The 14,546-nt window shown below is 36.2% G+C and overlaps 1 protein-coding gene across 2 annotated transcripts in view; it reads right to left on the reverse strand.

Annotated features, from left to right (window-relative positions):
• Positions 1 to 14,546, reverse strand: part of TMEM131 (transmembrane protein 131) — a 226,413-nt gene that overhangs the window by 28,100 nt on the left and 183,767 nt on the right. For both annotated transcript variants that reach the window (XM_003799287.3, XM_023518803.1), the window contains 11 exons: positions 14,427 to 14,502; positions 14,126 to 14,243; positions 11,776 to 11,914; positions 11,552 to 11,661; positions 10,600 to 10,666; positions 6,192 to 6,343; positions 5,581 to 5,723; positions 4,971 to 5,157; positions 3,594 to 3,779; positions 2,371 to 2,529; positions 1,394 to 1,989 (listed from right to left, as the gene is read on the reverse strand). In XM_003799287.3, the coding sequence (XP_003799335.1) occupies positions 1,394 to 1,989; positions 2,371 to 2,529; positions 3,594 to 3,779; positions 4,971 to 5,157; positions 5,581 to 5,723; positions 6,192 to 6,343; positions 10,600 to 10,666; positions 11,552 to 11,661; positions 11,776 to 11,914; positions 14,126 to 14,243; positions 14,427 to 14,502 (1,933 nt within the window). The remainder of the gene's footprint in view (positions 1 to 1,393; positions 1,990 to 2,370; positions 2,530 to 3,593; positions 3,780 to 4,970; positions 5,158 to 5,580; positions 5,724 to 6,191; positions 6,344 to 10,599; positions 10,667 to 11,551; positions 11,662 to 11,775; positions 11,915 to 14,125; positions 14,244 to 14,426; positions 14,503 to 14,546) is intronic.

A 14,546-nucleotide genomic window follows, 5' to 3' on the forward strand; every position in this document is an offset into this window, starting at 1 on the left:
AGGATAACAAATAAAGAGTGGCCACTCACGTGAAGCTTGTAATCATGTCCTTCTTGTGGGCTTAAGTCAATAACAATGGGTTCTAATACGGATATAGGACTTAAGTAGGCTGAGAATAATGTATATATCATTAGCATGGCTGCCACAGGAAGAAAGATGCAAAAAAGTTCAGGCTGTGAAAGCATAAAATTGAAATCCAACTAGAGGCCATTTATTGGTTTTTACATTTCAATTTTGGAAGTTAGGAACTAGCCTATCTATTTATGTGTGGTACGCAGACTTTGAAGATGGCTCTCAATGATGCCCACCTCTCTGGTATTTATGCCACCATGAAATTCTGTCTCCTGGAGGGCAGACTGAACTACACTTCTAATGGGCAATACTATAAAACTGACAGTAATTCACATAAAAACCTATGAATTCCATCCTGCTGTCTGCTTCCTTCTTGCCCTCATTTGTTCACTCTGGGGCAGCCGATAGCTCTGCTGAAGAGGAACCATGACTGACTTCTGGCCACAGCCAGCAAGGAATTGGGGCCCTCATCCAACAGTCTGTGAAGAAATGAACTCTGCCATCAACGACCTGTGTGAACTTGGAAGCAGGTCTACTTTCTTTTGAACCTTAAGAGGACTTCAGCCCAACCCCCAACTGAAGTGTTGAGAGAGCCAGAGGACCCAGCCAAGCTGTACCCACATCCTCTACCCACAGAAACTGTGAGAAAGCAAAATGTTTTAAGCCCACTAGTTACTGGGGAAATCTGTTACTTAGAAATAGATAACCAATACAGTAAGCAGAAGTGTAAAGCAGCGTTGGCAAACTTTTTTGGTAAAGAGTGAGACAGAAATATTTTTTTACTTTTGTGGGCCATACTGTGTTCGTTGCAAGAACTAAACTCTGCTGTTGTTGCATGAAAGCAGCTATTGATAATATGTAAACATGTGAGCATGGCTGTGTTCCAATAAAACTTTATTTATAAAAACAGCTAGTGATCTACCCTACTGGCTATAGTTTTCCAAGCCCTGTTCTAAAGTAAAGGTTGTGCAGAAATCCTAATTTTAAGTTAAAAGGCACATGACCTCCATTTTACCATGTGTTTTTAAAAAAAGTCAACCTATCCTAATAACCAGAGGCAGCTGAAAAGGAAAACAGGAGATGTCCAGTAAACTTCTGATTTTGGTAAGCAATCTAAGAAATACAAATGTACCTTTTTGACAAATAGATACTTCTATTTGCTTTTTGATTGAAAAGTTCAAGTTACAATGGAGATACACTTGAGCCAGAGGAACTTACTAAGCTGTATAGTTTATCACAGCTATAACCACAACAGCCTCTTAAACATCGCTGGCTTTTCCCTCACATGTCACGTTTTTCCCACAGGGGGACAGCTGATTACCTTTGCTTTTTGACAATGGCGATGGAGGCTGCTCTGTAAACACTTCTAGGGGCGGGGAGTCATGGTGGTCGAAGTCTTTGTCCATGGCTTCTATGAGACTGGTGATGTCTGAGTCCTCTGAGCTGTGCCTTGTGCTGCTGGCACTTTCTGGGTGGGAAGGGTGTGCAAGGGGGGTGGGAGACAGCCTTTCGGGCTGTGGCTCCTGGTGCTGAGGCACTGATGGCGGTGGTGGGGGTTGAGAGTGCTGCTCCAATAGGCTGTGAGTGTGGTGCTGGCTGCTGTGCTGGTTCTGTTTTGCCCCTTTGGACTTCCTGCTTGCTGCATGACCTTGGGTCACTGTATTTGAATCTAAGACAAGGGAGTTTGTTTTACTAGTAGACTGTGAAGAAGCTGTTTGTGTAGAAGTCCTGCTAGAGGTACTTGAACTGTTTTTGGTTCTGACATTTTCCACGTCAGCTGAGTTCCTGCTGCTGTGACTGCTGTGTGCGTGGACTGCTGGGCCACACTGCTTATGACTCCCTGCACCAGGGCGGGATGAGCTGCCTGCTCCACAGAATCCCCTACTGTGACTGGGGTCACAGCTGAGCGTGTTCAAGCTGAAGAAAGAACAAACTTGAATCAGTAAATAGCAGCCCACAAAATTTAATATTAAAACTTTTATATCTTTAGTACAATCATCATAAATATAAACTACTCTAGGGAAAAAAGGGCAAGAAATAGGGATAATTCCCACAACTCTCTAAGGTCTGTCCAATTTGAAAATCAAGTCAGTGTCCTAACTAAGAATATTTTAGCTCTCACCAAATATAATAAAAACACAGTATCTGTAACTGAGATACAGTGTATTAAATAATCAGAATTAAGATTTTTTTTCTTCTCTGAGCAAAGATGAAAAGCAGCAGCAGTTTATTTGTAATTATATCGGCCAGATCTATGAATACTAGAGATTTATTGCCAGCATATGGATGTGGACATACTTTCCTTCAGATGAAATACCAACGATTCTCCTGAGATCAAATGGCCTTCCCACATCAAAGGGAGGGTTTGAGGCCTCAAAGGACAGCCGCCTTCGAAATGGCTCCCAAATTCCTTGAGCTTCCAGATAGGCTGTTCCAATTACCAAAAGAAATAGGGCACTGCAGGAGTACAGGAGTTGAAGAATCAAGAGTCATTTGTTAGTACAAGAGTAACAAAATTTGACATTAGAGGCAGAGTGTCCTGGTAAAGTACAATAAGATACTTTAAAAAAAAAAAAGATGTCTATGACAATTTTTTTTGGATTGAGACAAACCAAAGTGTTATAGACATTGACATAACAATTTTTATAGAATGCATCCTACATGGAGGATTTCTTTTTTCTTTTGAGACAGAGTTTTACTCTGTTGCCCTGGGTAGAGTGCTGTGGCATCATAGCCACAGCAACTTCAAACTCTTGGGCTCAAGTGATCCTCTTGCCTCAGCCTCCCAGGAAGCTGAGTTTACAGGTGCCTGCCCAACATCTGACCACTTTTTCTATTTTTAGTAGAGATAGGGTCTCCCTTTTGCTCAGGCTGGTCTTCAACTCCTGAGCTCAGGTGATCCATGTACCTCGGCCTCCCAGAGTATTAGGAATATAGGCGTCAGCTACCATGCCCAGCCCATGGAGGCTTTATATGGAGGAAATAATTATTTGTATCAGAAAAGATACTTGGAGGATAATTTTTCTTTTACTGTGAGTTTCAACACTCCAACTCTTTTCCCTTAAAGGATGTGTGAAGTAAATATATTAATTTAGAAATAATATTTGATTTTCAAAACACATAAACACATAAGTAGAAAAGAGATAAATATATTGATTTAAAAAATATTTCTAATCAATTTCATGTTGCCTAGGTACTATTCAGAAGAGTAAACTACTATGTTAAGTAAATTAGGTATGTCCAAATCAAGTAAGTTTAGCTGATAAATTATGAGTATATTTTAAGAAATTAAGACATACTTAATTTGCATAACCATCATCAAAGGTAAAAAAGACTTTGTTCATCATATCTGCCATCCAATAAGGTTCAGTTCCATTTCCACAGTGTGTAGGGCTTGATGAAGGCAGAGAGTTCTGCTTTGTTTAGGGGCACATCACAGCACTCAGAACAGTAACTGGCACATCGTGGGTGCTCAGCAACAGTGTCAAATGACAAATGACCTCAAAACAAGACACAAGTACCTCATTATTCCTGAGATGATGATGTACAGAGCTAGTTCCCAGTTGGGTCTGGGGAGGGCTTCTGCACAGGTTGCTAACATGTGGTATGGAAGGGATGCATTCAATATAAATACAAATTCAGAGCCACTGGTTGTTATAAACTTCAGTTCCCGAATAACTCTAGAAGCTGTAAAATCAGGAGTAAACCTAAAATAGAAATGATGGTAGTAAGTCTAAATTTTAAAAATATACTACAAGCAATTTAAACATAATAGCAATTCTATAAGCTTCTGAATTATAACACAGAATTTGAGTTTGACACTTATTTGACTTCCTCATTTTAAGACAAAGAAAGTATTGCCCCATGGTTAATAACAGGAATAACTGTATTCTGTGAATAATTAGAAAAATTATATTAAAAAAGAACACTACCAGCTTCTCATAATTATTAATTCAGAAAGTGGCCTTTGAGCCTTCTCCTTTTCCCTTTTCCTTTCTAAATCCATATTCTCCTCCCAGATCACATTCCTAATAATGCCTTAAAACAGCGGTACTTAACCTCTGGGTCATGATCCCTTTGTAACAATGAAAATACATCCTGCATATCAGATATTTACATTACGATTCATAACAGTAGCAAAATTACAGTTATGAAGTAGCAATGAAAATAATTTTATGGTTGGGGGTCACCACAACATGAGGAATTGTATTAAAGGGTCATGGCATAAGGAAGATTGAGAACCACTGCTTTAAAAAACCCTTCATTATAGCCCTAGGGACTTTGTCATCATCTCCTGCAATATTGCTCATGGCCATGATAATTTTATTTTTTGTGGGCAGCGTGAGGAAAGATGCCTTCCTCCTCATTGCAGCTTTAGGAGTAAGGCACTAAACCCTGCATGCAGTAATGCAGCCACTTACTAAGGAAATATCCATTAAGGACCACAAAACTATTAATTGATAAAGGGACAGAAGTTAAACTTCACTACATAAACTTTATAACATAACATATTATCAATTGTTAAAATATGCTGTAACTATTACTGATATAGTTATTAAAATCATCTAACTAAAATATTACACAATCTTATCCTGCAAAACATGGACAAATGGTACCAGTATTACAGATATCTCTGCTCTGTGGCTGGGTACTGTGAATTTATACTAACGTCCTACATTCTAACACAAACTTGGAAATAATTTTGAAATTGGTTTCTAAGATTATCTGATCCACTTTGGAGACAGAAATTGTGCAACTTTGAAAACTTAAGGTATGAAGATTAAGTGAAAAAAAATCAAATGAATGCATTTGTAGATAAAGACCATTTCTAGGTAAATATGAAAAGATATCTTTGCATAGTTTAGTGATTCAACTGTACCTTAAGGGAAAGTACTTACAATATGATTATGTCCCTAGAAGCGTTGGCACTTAGTGCAAACTCTTGACAATTAACAACTTTAAAGCCATATCCCTCACATGAGTATCCACTGATTTCAATGGTTTCTATGTGGATTTGAAGTTGTCCTGTATTCTCTACTTTAAATGTTCTTTTCAATGTGAAATTTGGTTCTCTTAGTTTCAAACCTGAACGAAAAAAAATCAGGAGTAAGGATAATTCTTGTCATCATGTGCTCTCACTCCAAATGTAAAGACATTATACATGAGTACTATATGTCAGAGACTATAAACCACTCCTACACATCAAAGAGATCAGCTACTCCTCAGATTTCATCAGGAAGTAATCCCCTTTGATATGTCATTTTAGATGGCAAAGGTTTTATTATGCATTACCCTACATACTTAGAGCAAATCAGGTAAGGTATGCAATGAGTATTAGAACTTCACATCTTTCAGGGTCTAAATCAAAAAGTATTCCTTGAAATCTTAAGCATTCAATACTACTATACATGTGTGCACATACAGAAATACTATTTCTGTCTTTGAAATTGTTTACTGTTGAAAGCAAATGCTGAGGTTTGTGTCCTTGGAACCGTTGGGAATACTCACTATCTGTACAATCTTTTAACAATGCTTCCGTGATTTTAAAGCGTAAGGAGCTTCCTGGACCTGGAAGCTTGCCTGCCACTCTCAAGTTCTCAGTTGTTCCCTGTCCCTGGACCATCACAGCATCCATCACAGTCAGGTTATTTCTATGAAAGAACATGAATTATAGAGTTTTCTCCCATTCAATATGCACAATCTTTTGATCTAAAATGTCTACTATTATTTTGTAAAACACAAATTAATACACTGAATTTAAAGGTGAAAATTTATACTTTAAGAATTTAAAATATACAGAGAAGAGGTTTTTTTTTTTCAGTTTTTGGCCAGGGCTGGGTTTGAACCTGCCACCTCCAGCATATGGGGCTGGTGCCCTACTCCTTTGAGCCATAGGCTCCGAAGAGCAAGAGTTTTTTAACAGCCAGACATACTACAGATACTGTTCTTGCTTCTGAGCTTTACATTTAGTAACAAAGGCAGGCTTAATTAATGGTGTGTATCTTTTGGAATACCCCATTTCATCAGTTAGATACGCAAATTTATCTTGAAACAAATCAAGTAAGAGTTTCTATATTAAGTACTACAAAATCAACCTACACCTATATCACAGAACTTACCTGACTATGATTAGTGAAGAAATAGTTCTGTTGTGAACTGGAGTAAATTTTACTCTGACAGATTTCTTTTCTCCAGGTTTTAAAATAAGGTTTAAAATTAAATGTCTAGAGGGGCCCTCTGTAAATCCTGTTGAACTCTGCATTGGATGAGCCTGGAATCATTGATAAACAAAGGGGAATCATAAACATATTCTCTGGAAACTTATTTTTTCCTTTACCCCATCTTAAGCCCCGTATGGTTCTCAAATTGATTACGTAAAGGACTTTATCTTTCGTGATTTAGATACAATGTTCTCATGTTTTCACTTGGCATTTCTTTTTGTATATAGGTCTTTCATTTTTAACTTTTAGAAACATTTTGAAATATAACACACGTATAGAAAAGGACACAACTCTAAGATGAATACTCAATGCTTTAGTATGAAGCAAACAGTTGATTAAACACCAGCATCCCAGGCCCTGTCACTGCTGTCCCACTCCTCCCCTTGGAGGGGAGCCAGCTGAAGGGTCTTCAAGTTGCAGCATACTTTCATTTGTAAAAATATTTCTAATTCACATCAATTTCTCCTCGAATTTTATTTTGAAAGTTAACGCATGTTAATTACTATTTCATAAACACTTGATGATTTAAAGTTTAAAGCATAGTTTGGCTTAATATTCAAAAGATGACTTTTTGATGGCCAGTTACACATAAAGCTAAATAACATTTTAAAAAAAGCCAACTATGGTTTACATGAGGTAACACTGTTTTGAATTTTAAGCAACATTAACTATTAACTTTTTTGAGGTAAGGACTGGCAAAACTTGGATATAAATGTCCATGGCACTTTATGGCTCTGCTAACATGATTCAACATACATTAATTTGTAGTCGATAGACTTTTGGTAGAGTACCATGGCATCACAGCTCACAGCAACCCCAAACACTTGGGCTTAAGTGATTCTCTTGCCTCAGCCTCCCAAGTAGCTGGGACTACAGGTGCCCATCACAACACTGGGGTATTCTTTTTTTTTTTTTATTGTTGTTGTTGCAGTAGTCATTGTTGTTTTGGCAGGCCTGGGCTGGATTTGAACCCACCATCCTCAGTGTATGTGGCTGACGCCCTAACCACTGAGGTACTGGCATACTACTTCTTAATTCTGAGGTACAGTCGGTCATCCCTTGGTATATATTTCAGGAACTGGTTCCAGGACCCCTGTGTATACCTAAATCTGCACATTCTCAAGTCCCACAGTTGGCTCTGTAGAATCCACCTATACAAAAAGTTGGCCTGCCTGTATACAGTGTTCACCTTGTGAATTGTACTTTTTACTTGCATTTGCTTGAAAGATAACCACATAAGTGGATTCATGAAGTCCAAACTTGTGTTGTTAAAGGGTCAGCTGTATTATTTTTTTCTGCAACTAACATTTCTTTCTGTCAAAGTCTAGTATAATGACTTTCAACTGGTGTGCTGTACCACACTGGTATACTCTGTCTCAGATCCTGAGACAGGATCTTAGGTGAGCCGTGAAAATTTTTAAAGACCATTAATTATTTTCAAAAGAAGTTCAAAACACAGTAAGTATATTCTTTCTTTACTCTTTTTTTTTTTGATAACATAATTTAAGTATGCCATGGAAGTTTAACTATAGGTTCAAGTGTGCCAAGAGTTAAAAACGGTTGAAAAACACTGGTCTACTATGATAACAGACCATTCCAATTGCTCCAAAATGGTTATTGAAAATTAGTTAAAAGTTCTCTTTTAAATAAACCATTCTGAGTAATTGATAGACACAATGATATACTTCCCAGATAGTCCCAAACACCAGCTAATTTAAACCCTAATGACTTGGAGAACACTTTAGGATGTTGTGAAGCTTCCAGAACATCATTAAGGGTCTTAATACAGTGGTGGCACTCAAAGAGTGACCTATGAACCCTTGAAAATCTCAGAGTTTCTTTCAGAGTATCCACAATGCTAAAAGTATAATCATAGTAATACAGATATTATTTGCCTTTCTCACTGTATTAGAATCTGCACTATTAGTCAGTAAAAGCTGTGGAGGGTAGAACTGCTCACCCCTTAGTATGAGTCAAGGCAGTGGTATCAAATTTCTCTGGCAACCATTGTATTCTTTACTGCCATGCATTTATAGCTGGAAAAAACTAGTCTTGATGAAGAGTAGCAATAAATATTAATTTTATAAAATCTCAACCTTGGAGCAGAAGCCAATGTCTTTTCAATATTCTGTGTGATATGAGAAGTGTGAATAAAGCACTCCTACAGCATACTGAAGTACCATGTTGTTTAGAAAAGCTATTCCCAAGATACAAGCTGATCTCGCTCCGTTTCTCATGAATGTCATTTAAGTCTGAAAGAATGACTGACAATCAATCTATGGTTATTCAGCCTTGGGTATGTGATAGACATTTTCACAAAAAAAATGAGTCTGTTCTCTTAGAAAAACAACTGAAATATTTGTTTCCAATGATAAAATTTGAGCAAAGTTTATAATTTTGAGTAACTTATATCTATCCTCGTGAGCTTCATAGCCTACCTATTTCCTGATGAAATTGGTGGTTATATTAATGAATATGATATTTCGGATATTGTATAATGAATTCTGTTAACACTGTAAGGTCTGCATATCTGAGTGAGCCGTTAATTCCAAATGACTGATATCTAGTTTTATAACTAAAAAGGTAATTAAAATACTCCTCCTTTTTTCAATTACATGTCTGCATCAGGTTATATTTTCATCGTATACCTGAACCAAAACAATATATCATGAAAGACTGAATACAGAAACAAGATATGAGAATCTACCTGTCTATTAAGTCAGATAGCCATTAAAGAGATTTGTAAAAATGTACAAAAATTTTATTAAAATAAAATTTTCTAACAATACAGCTAATTTTCATTATTCTATGTTATCCACATCACATGAAAATAGATTACTATTTTAGATGAATTAAATCAATATTTTAAAGATTTGTCAGTTTAATTTCTAACATAGTAAAATACTGATAGATGTAACCCATATAAACAAAGAACCCTCTCTGGAGTCCTTGATAATTTTAAGATTATAACAGAGTTCTGAGACTAAGTATTCTGAAAGCCACAGTTCTATAGCCATATGGAGAACTGGGATAGAATTTATCCTAAGTTTGTTCTAGGACATGTTCAGAATTTCTTATTTAGAATAAATTTCTGAGGTCTTAAGTACTCTTAATTATTTTCCTATCTCTCACAGTGCCCTGTTTGGTGTTTTACATCTTATTAATACTACTTGTCATTAAAATAAAAAGGTAAATATTACCTCATTTACTTCTTAAATGTATTTTCTCCCTTATAACAGCAGAGTAAAAGGAGGTTCTGATTACTGACCTTTCTAGGTTAACTTCCAATTATTGTTATGTTAGCATTTTATGAATGGGAAAGCAAAACACGAAAAGATTCCAATGGAGACATGAGACTAGAATACATGACTGACTAAATTTTAGTCTAGCTTTTCAGCCATTATTTGACAGAAAAAGATACAACATTGAAAATTACTTTCTTATACAAGCTTAAGGTCGGATTTATAAAACTATTTTAATAAAGGTCTGGCTAATGTATGCCTTACAGATTAAGACATGAAGCTACGGGAAAGAACACAGTATTTCAAGGTTTGATAAGGGTAATAGCGATTTCTAATCAGCAATGAACATGTGGTATGATGGTTAAGGGTCCTGGAATCTGAGAGAACCAGATATGAATTTGGCCCTGGGCAGAAGGATGTGGTAGCCAAGAGATTTGGGACTGGTTGCAGCAGGCTTTGGCTCCACGTGCTAACTTCCTGCTAACACATATCCTTACATTAAGGCCTTATATAATAATCAGCCTCACCTGAGTGACAGAGAATAGTTTGGTTCCTAGAACAAACTAGTTATATTATATAGGTTTAATAATTTAAGATTATCTATTGAGCGAAAACCATACATATTACTAAGCTAAGTGTGAATATAGCCAGTCATGGGTCTAAGATTCACAGATAGCTTATAATTTAGTCAGAAAGTATCCAGAAAAAAAATTTAAATGACTGAGCTCCATATTTAGATGCTTAATGGAAATAAATTATATATTAGTATATACTTCTACATATTCTCAGAATTTTTGATAGCTCTTATTATAAATCTTCACTGCTTTAATGTTCAATACCCACATACAGGAATTTTCTGCTAAATTCTGTTAAAAACCTTGATCTAACGCCCACTTATTCTTCCTGGTTTCTTTGCCTCTAAAATAATTATCAGAATTGTTCTGGCTTCTTCAGCAACTCAGCCTTCTACCAAATTTAAGTGCAGCCAACAGTTTTCTTTCACATTTGCCCTGATCATAGTACAGAATTATTTGGGAGGAATAGTATGAAGTTTGAATACTTACACTGTTTCTGAAGACTTGGAATTCTAATGTTCTCAGATCTATCTTTGCCACCTTACTCAAATTAAACCTAAAATTAAAAATGCACACGTATTTATTCATAAATAGCATCAGAAATAAAGGAGTTATGAAGTAAATAAATAACAAATTTGTGCTTTATTTAAGAATTATCTTTTGGCAGATTTGAGAACACTATAACTAGATAGTCTTCACAAAATAAAGGGCTACAATTTGTAATTATTAGTAATGTTTTGTTTTTTCTTTTATTCTTATTCTTATTTTATTTTTTGAGACAGAGTCTCACTTAGTGGCCCTTGGTAGAATGCCATGGTATCACAGCAACCTCAAACTCTGGGGCTCAAGAGATCCTCTTGTCTCAGCCTCCTATGTAGCTGAGACTACAGGTGCTTGCCACAATGCCTGGCTACTTTTTTTAGAGATGGGATCTCGCTCTTGCTCAGGCTGGTCTCTTAACTCCTGAGCTCAAGCAATCCACTGGGATTACAGACTTGAGCCACCATGTTCTCCTGTTCTCTGTTGTAAACTAAAATATTAGAAAGGTTTCATCTGGTTTCTCTTTACAAATATTTCAAAAAGGAGCTCTACATTACCTTACTTTGCCTTAAATTAAAAGCTTTTTAGATGCTTAACATTTGTCCCAAAATAGAGACATCTATCTAATCTATCATCTATCTAAAAGCTTTTTAGATGCTTAACATTTGTCCCAAAATAGAGACATCTATCTAATCTATCATCTATCTAATAGATAACTATGAATACGAAATATCATATTCATAGTTATCTTTCCTCAAAATCTTCTCTCAACTTTAGTTATACATCTAGAATTTCTCTAAGTCAAATCTATTATGGTATGAGCTACAATAAAGTTTTAAATGTATAAAACAATAATTTAGTACTACACAGAAACATTTTGATTATCTAAAGCAATGCTTACCTTGATACTAACTTATCTACAAAAATGGAAGGGTTGGAATATAAAGCCAGAGGAATAAACTGAATATAGACAGGAACATCTGCAGGATTTTCTAACATAATCTCTTCTTCCTTAAACAAAGCAATGAAACATTAAATGAAAGATTTCTGTAGTTAAAACTAAGAGCAAATACTTTATAATTTCATTGGTTATTTCCCAAAACTGATGTCACTCTGCATACTTACCGAAGAGCAGTTTGTATTGGTAAGTGGAAATTTCAAGTGCCGGGGTGAGCTAAGTATGGAAGGCCAGGAGAGCTCAGCAGTGACTTTGGATATTATATTTTTTTGAAGGTCTGTATTTACTTCAAATATAGCATTCAATCTGGAAAAACAATTTTTAAGTCATTGCATCAAAAAGAAAAATGTGAGTTTTCTGAATATAATAAATTTTATTAGGCTGGGTACTTGAGATATTTTATGCTGGCCCTGAAAAAACACATCTTTATTCATTCAAATATTTTACTATGCTTTTAATGCTATATGAGGATGTCTCTATTTTGGGACAAAGAATTTCCAAAATATCCATCACTGATTCCCTGTATTGTTTTTGTACTGAACATGGAATAGATGACAAATCTTAGGAATAGTACCAATAGCATTTATGCAATTCTGTGGAAATTTTGAAAAACCTTTTGAAGTATAATTTAAATAAGAAAAGCTGGACTGTAGGGTGGTGCCTGTGGCTCAAAGGAGCAGGGCGCCAGCCTCATATGCTGGAGGTGGCGGGTTCAAACCCAGCCCTAGTTAGAAACTGCAAAAAAAAAAAAAAAAAAAAAGAAAAGAAAAAGAAAAGCTGGACTATATTAGGTAACATATTTAGAATAGACAGGTATATACAGATAACAAGATGTTATGGAGCTCCTATGGGATCTTACATACTTGAAAGATCTAGACACTAAGGTGCTAACAATATGTTCAGCAGAACTAATGAGAAGGCAGTGCACTGGGTGGCATATGGCTTTTCCTCCATCGATATAAAAACAAAATTTCCACATGCAATGAAGTAAGTCATCAGGGTTTTGTGCAGATAGATGTAAAATTTTCAGCAATATTCAGGATTTCATTTTACTAGTTTGCTATTTATCAATGTTTATAGGTCAGTTGTTTAGTATCAGAACTCACTCTCCAAGGAACTAATATTATAAATAAGGCTAAGTAAGATCTCTGGGACTGAACACAGAAGCCTATTTTAACCCCTAACACTACGGTTATGATACTCTAATATTGGTACGAGCACTGGTTTTCTAAACTAGTAGCAGAAATTCTCTATAACAGAAACATTGACAAGGTAACACAAAACCAGGAACAGGGAGACACATTCTTGTGCACCTAAGACATGGTGGCACAGGGCAGAGAGGGACTGCAGTAATGGGGCACTGGGTACACAGGCAGGAAGGCAGGCATTTTGTGGGTGGGAGGTGATGGTGGCACAGGGCAGAGAGGGACTGCAGTAATGGGGTACTGGGTACACAGGCAGGAAGGCAGGCATTTTGTGGGTGGGAGGTGAAGAGGTTCCCTGGCGTGAAGTCTAGGGCAGCATTACAAGTTATTTATTTATAATTGGAAATTAAAATTTGGAGCTTGCTTATTGTGTATGATGTCCACTGTGGAAATAGAGGGTATTAAGGAGAGATTTAAGTACTCTTATCAAGTCTGTCAGGAGAAGCCTCTTTGGTACTCACTTTAACTATTTTAAAGTAAAAATTTAACTTCCTTTTGCCTTAAGAGAACTTTTCAAAGCAGACAGTTCAGATAAACAAAGCTTTGGATTCAATTATTAAAGACTGAAGATTCTTAAACCATCAAGGAGAAATAGCTTGATCCTGACAAATATATTCCAAATTAGCCAATTGACAAAAGGAGTTTTCATCAGTTGTCATACTATCATTATTCTAGTCAAATTATTTTGTCAAGTACATAAAAAGAGCAGATTTTTATACTACCAAATGAATACATTTGCTTTTGCATCTAGGTACAGGAGTAACTTGTCATCAGCAGCACATTTACCATCTGCCAAAGACACACTGTGAAGTCTGACGAAACTGGGCCTTACATGCCCCCACCCCCAACAGCTCAGTGCTTGGCAAGGAAGGAAGTAGTTCTTTTTACAGCGACCAAATAGACACTCAGGTGTCTACCTAGTATCCAGGAGGGAATAAAACTAGAATATGTTTTCCTTGCCTTTAACAGAGGTCAGTGGTAGGTTAAAAACTCTCTTTTGCAAATGGCTGTATTTAAGGTGAACATTGCAGTCATCCTACATAAAGACAATTTCAAATAGTTTCTTGTGTTTTAAGGAAGTATCTAAAGCACTGGAGAAAAGAGAAAAATGACAGTGTGTATATCTCTGAGCAATATATAATTAAAATGTCAATTTAAGATATCTCATTGATAACTTTCTGAAGATTAGATGTATTTTCTTAGCTATAAAATAAAATAACCTAATATAAGAATAACATTTAGGAAGTAATATTAACTGAGATGTTTCAAATATATAAAGATGGCTAAAATACTTTAAAGCCAAACCACTCACCTATGACCTGAATTCTCCTTTATTCCCATCCATCCTTTGAACAGGCTTTGATGCAAATCCCAGTCAGTATCCCATATATCTTCCTGCATGGCTACACCAGGCTGCACTTTGGGTTCAGCTAAAACAAGGAAAAATATGTTGTAACATACTCACCCCTACATCTATATAAACTTGTCAGTCTTCCTTTAAACGATTTCTATAGTACTAAGAGATAGGGATGGAGTTTAAAAGTGGCAGTCCTTTTGTTAAAAAAAAATGTTTGGCGAGTGAAGGGATGAGGGAGAACAGCAAGATCACTTACATTTGGATAGGAAAGGCAAGCCAACATAGCAATGATCCCCACACTGCAGTCCAGGATCAAAATAAATGTTTGCAATCTATAAAGAGGCACAGGAGACCCATGAATCCTGAATCCACAGAG

This window comes from Otolemur garnettii, unplaced genomic scaffold (genome assembly GCF_000181295.1).
Source record: "Otolemur garnettii isolate 467f Iridium unplaced genomic scaffold, OtoGar3 scaffold00148, whole genome shotgun sequence".
NCBI lineage: Eukaryota > Metazoa > Chordata > Mammalia > Primates > Galagidae > Otolemur > Otolemur garnettii.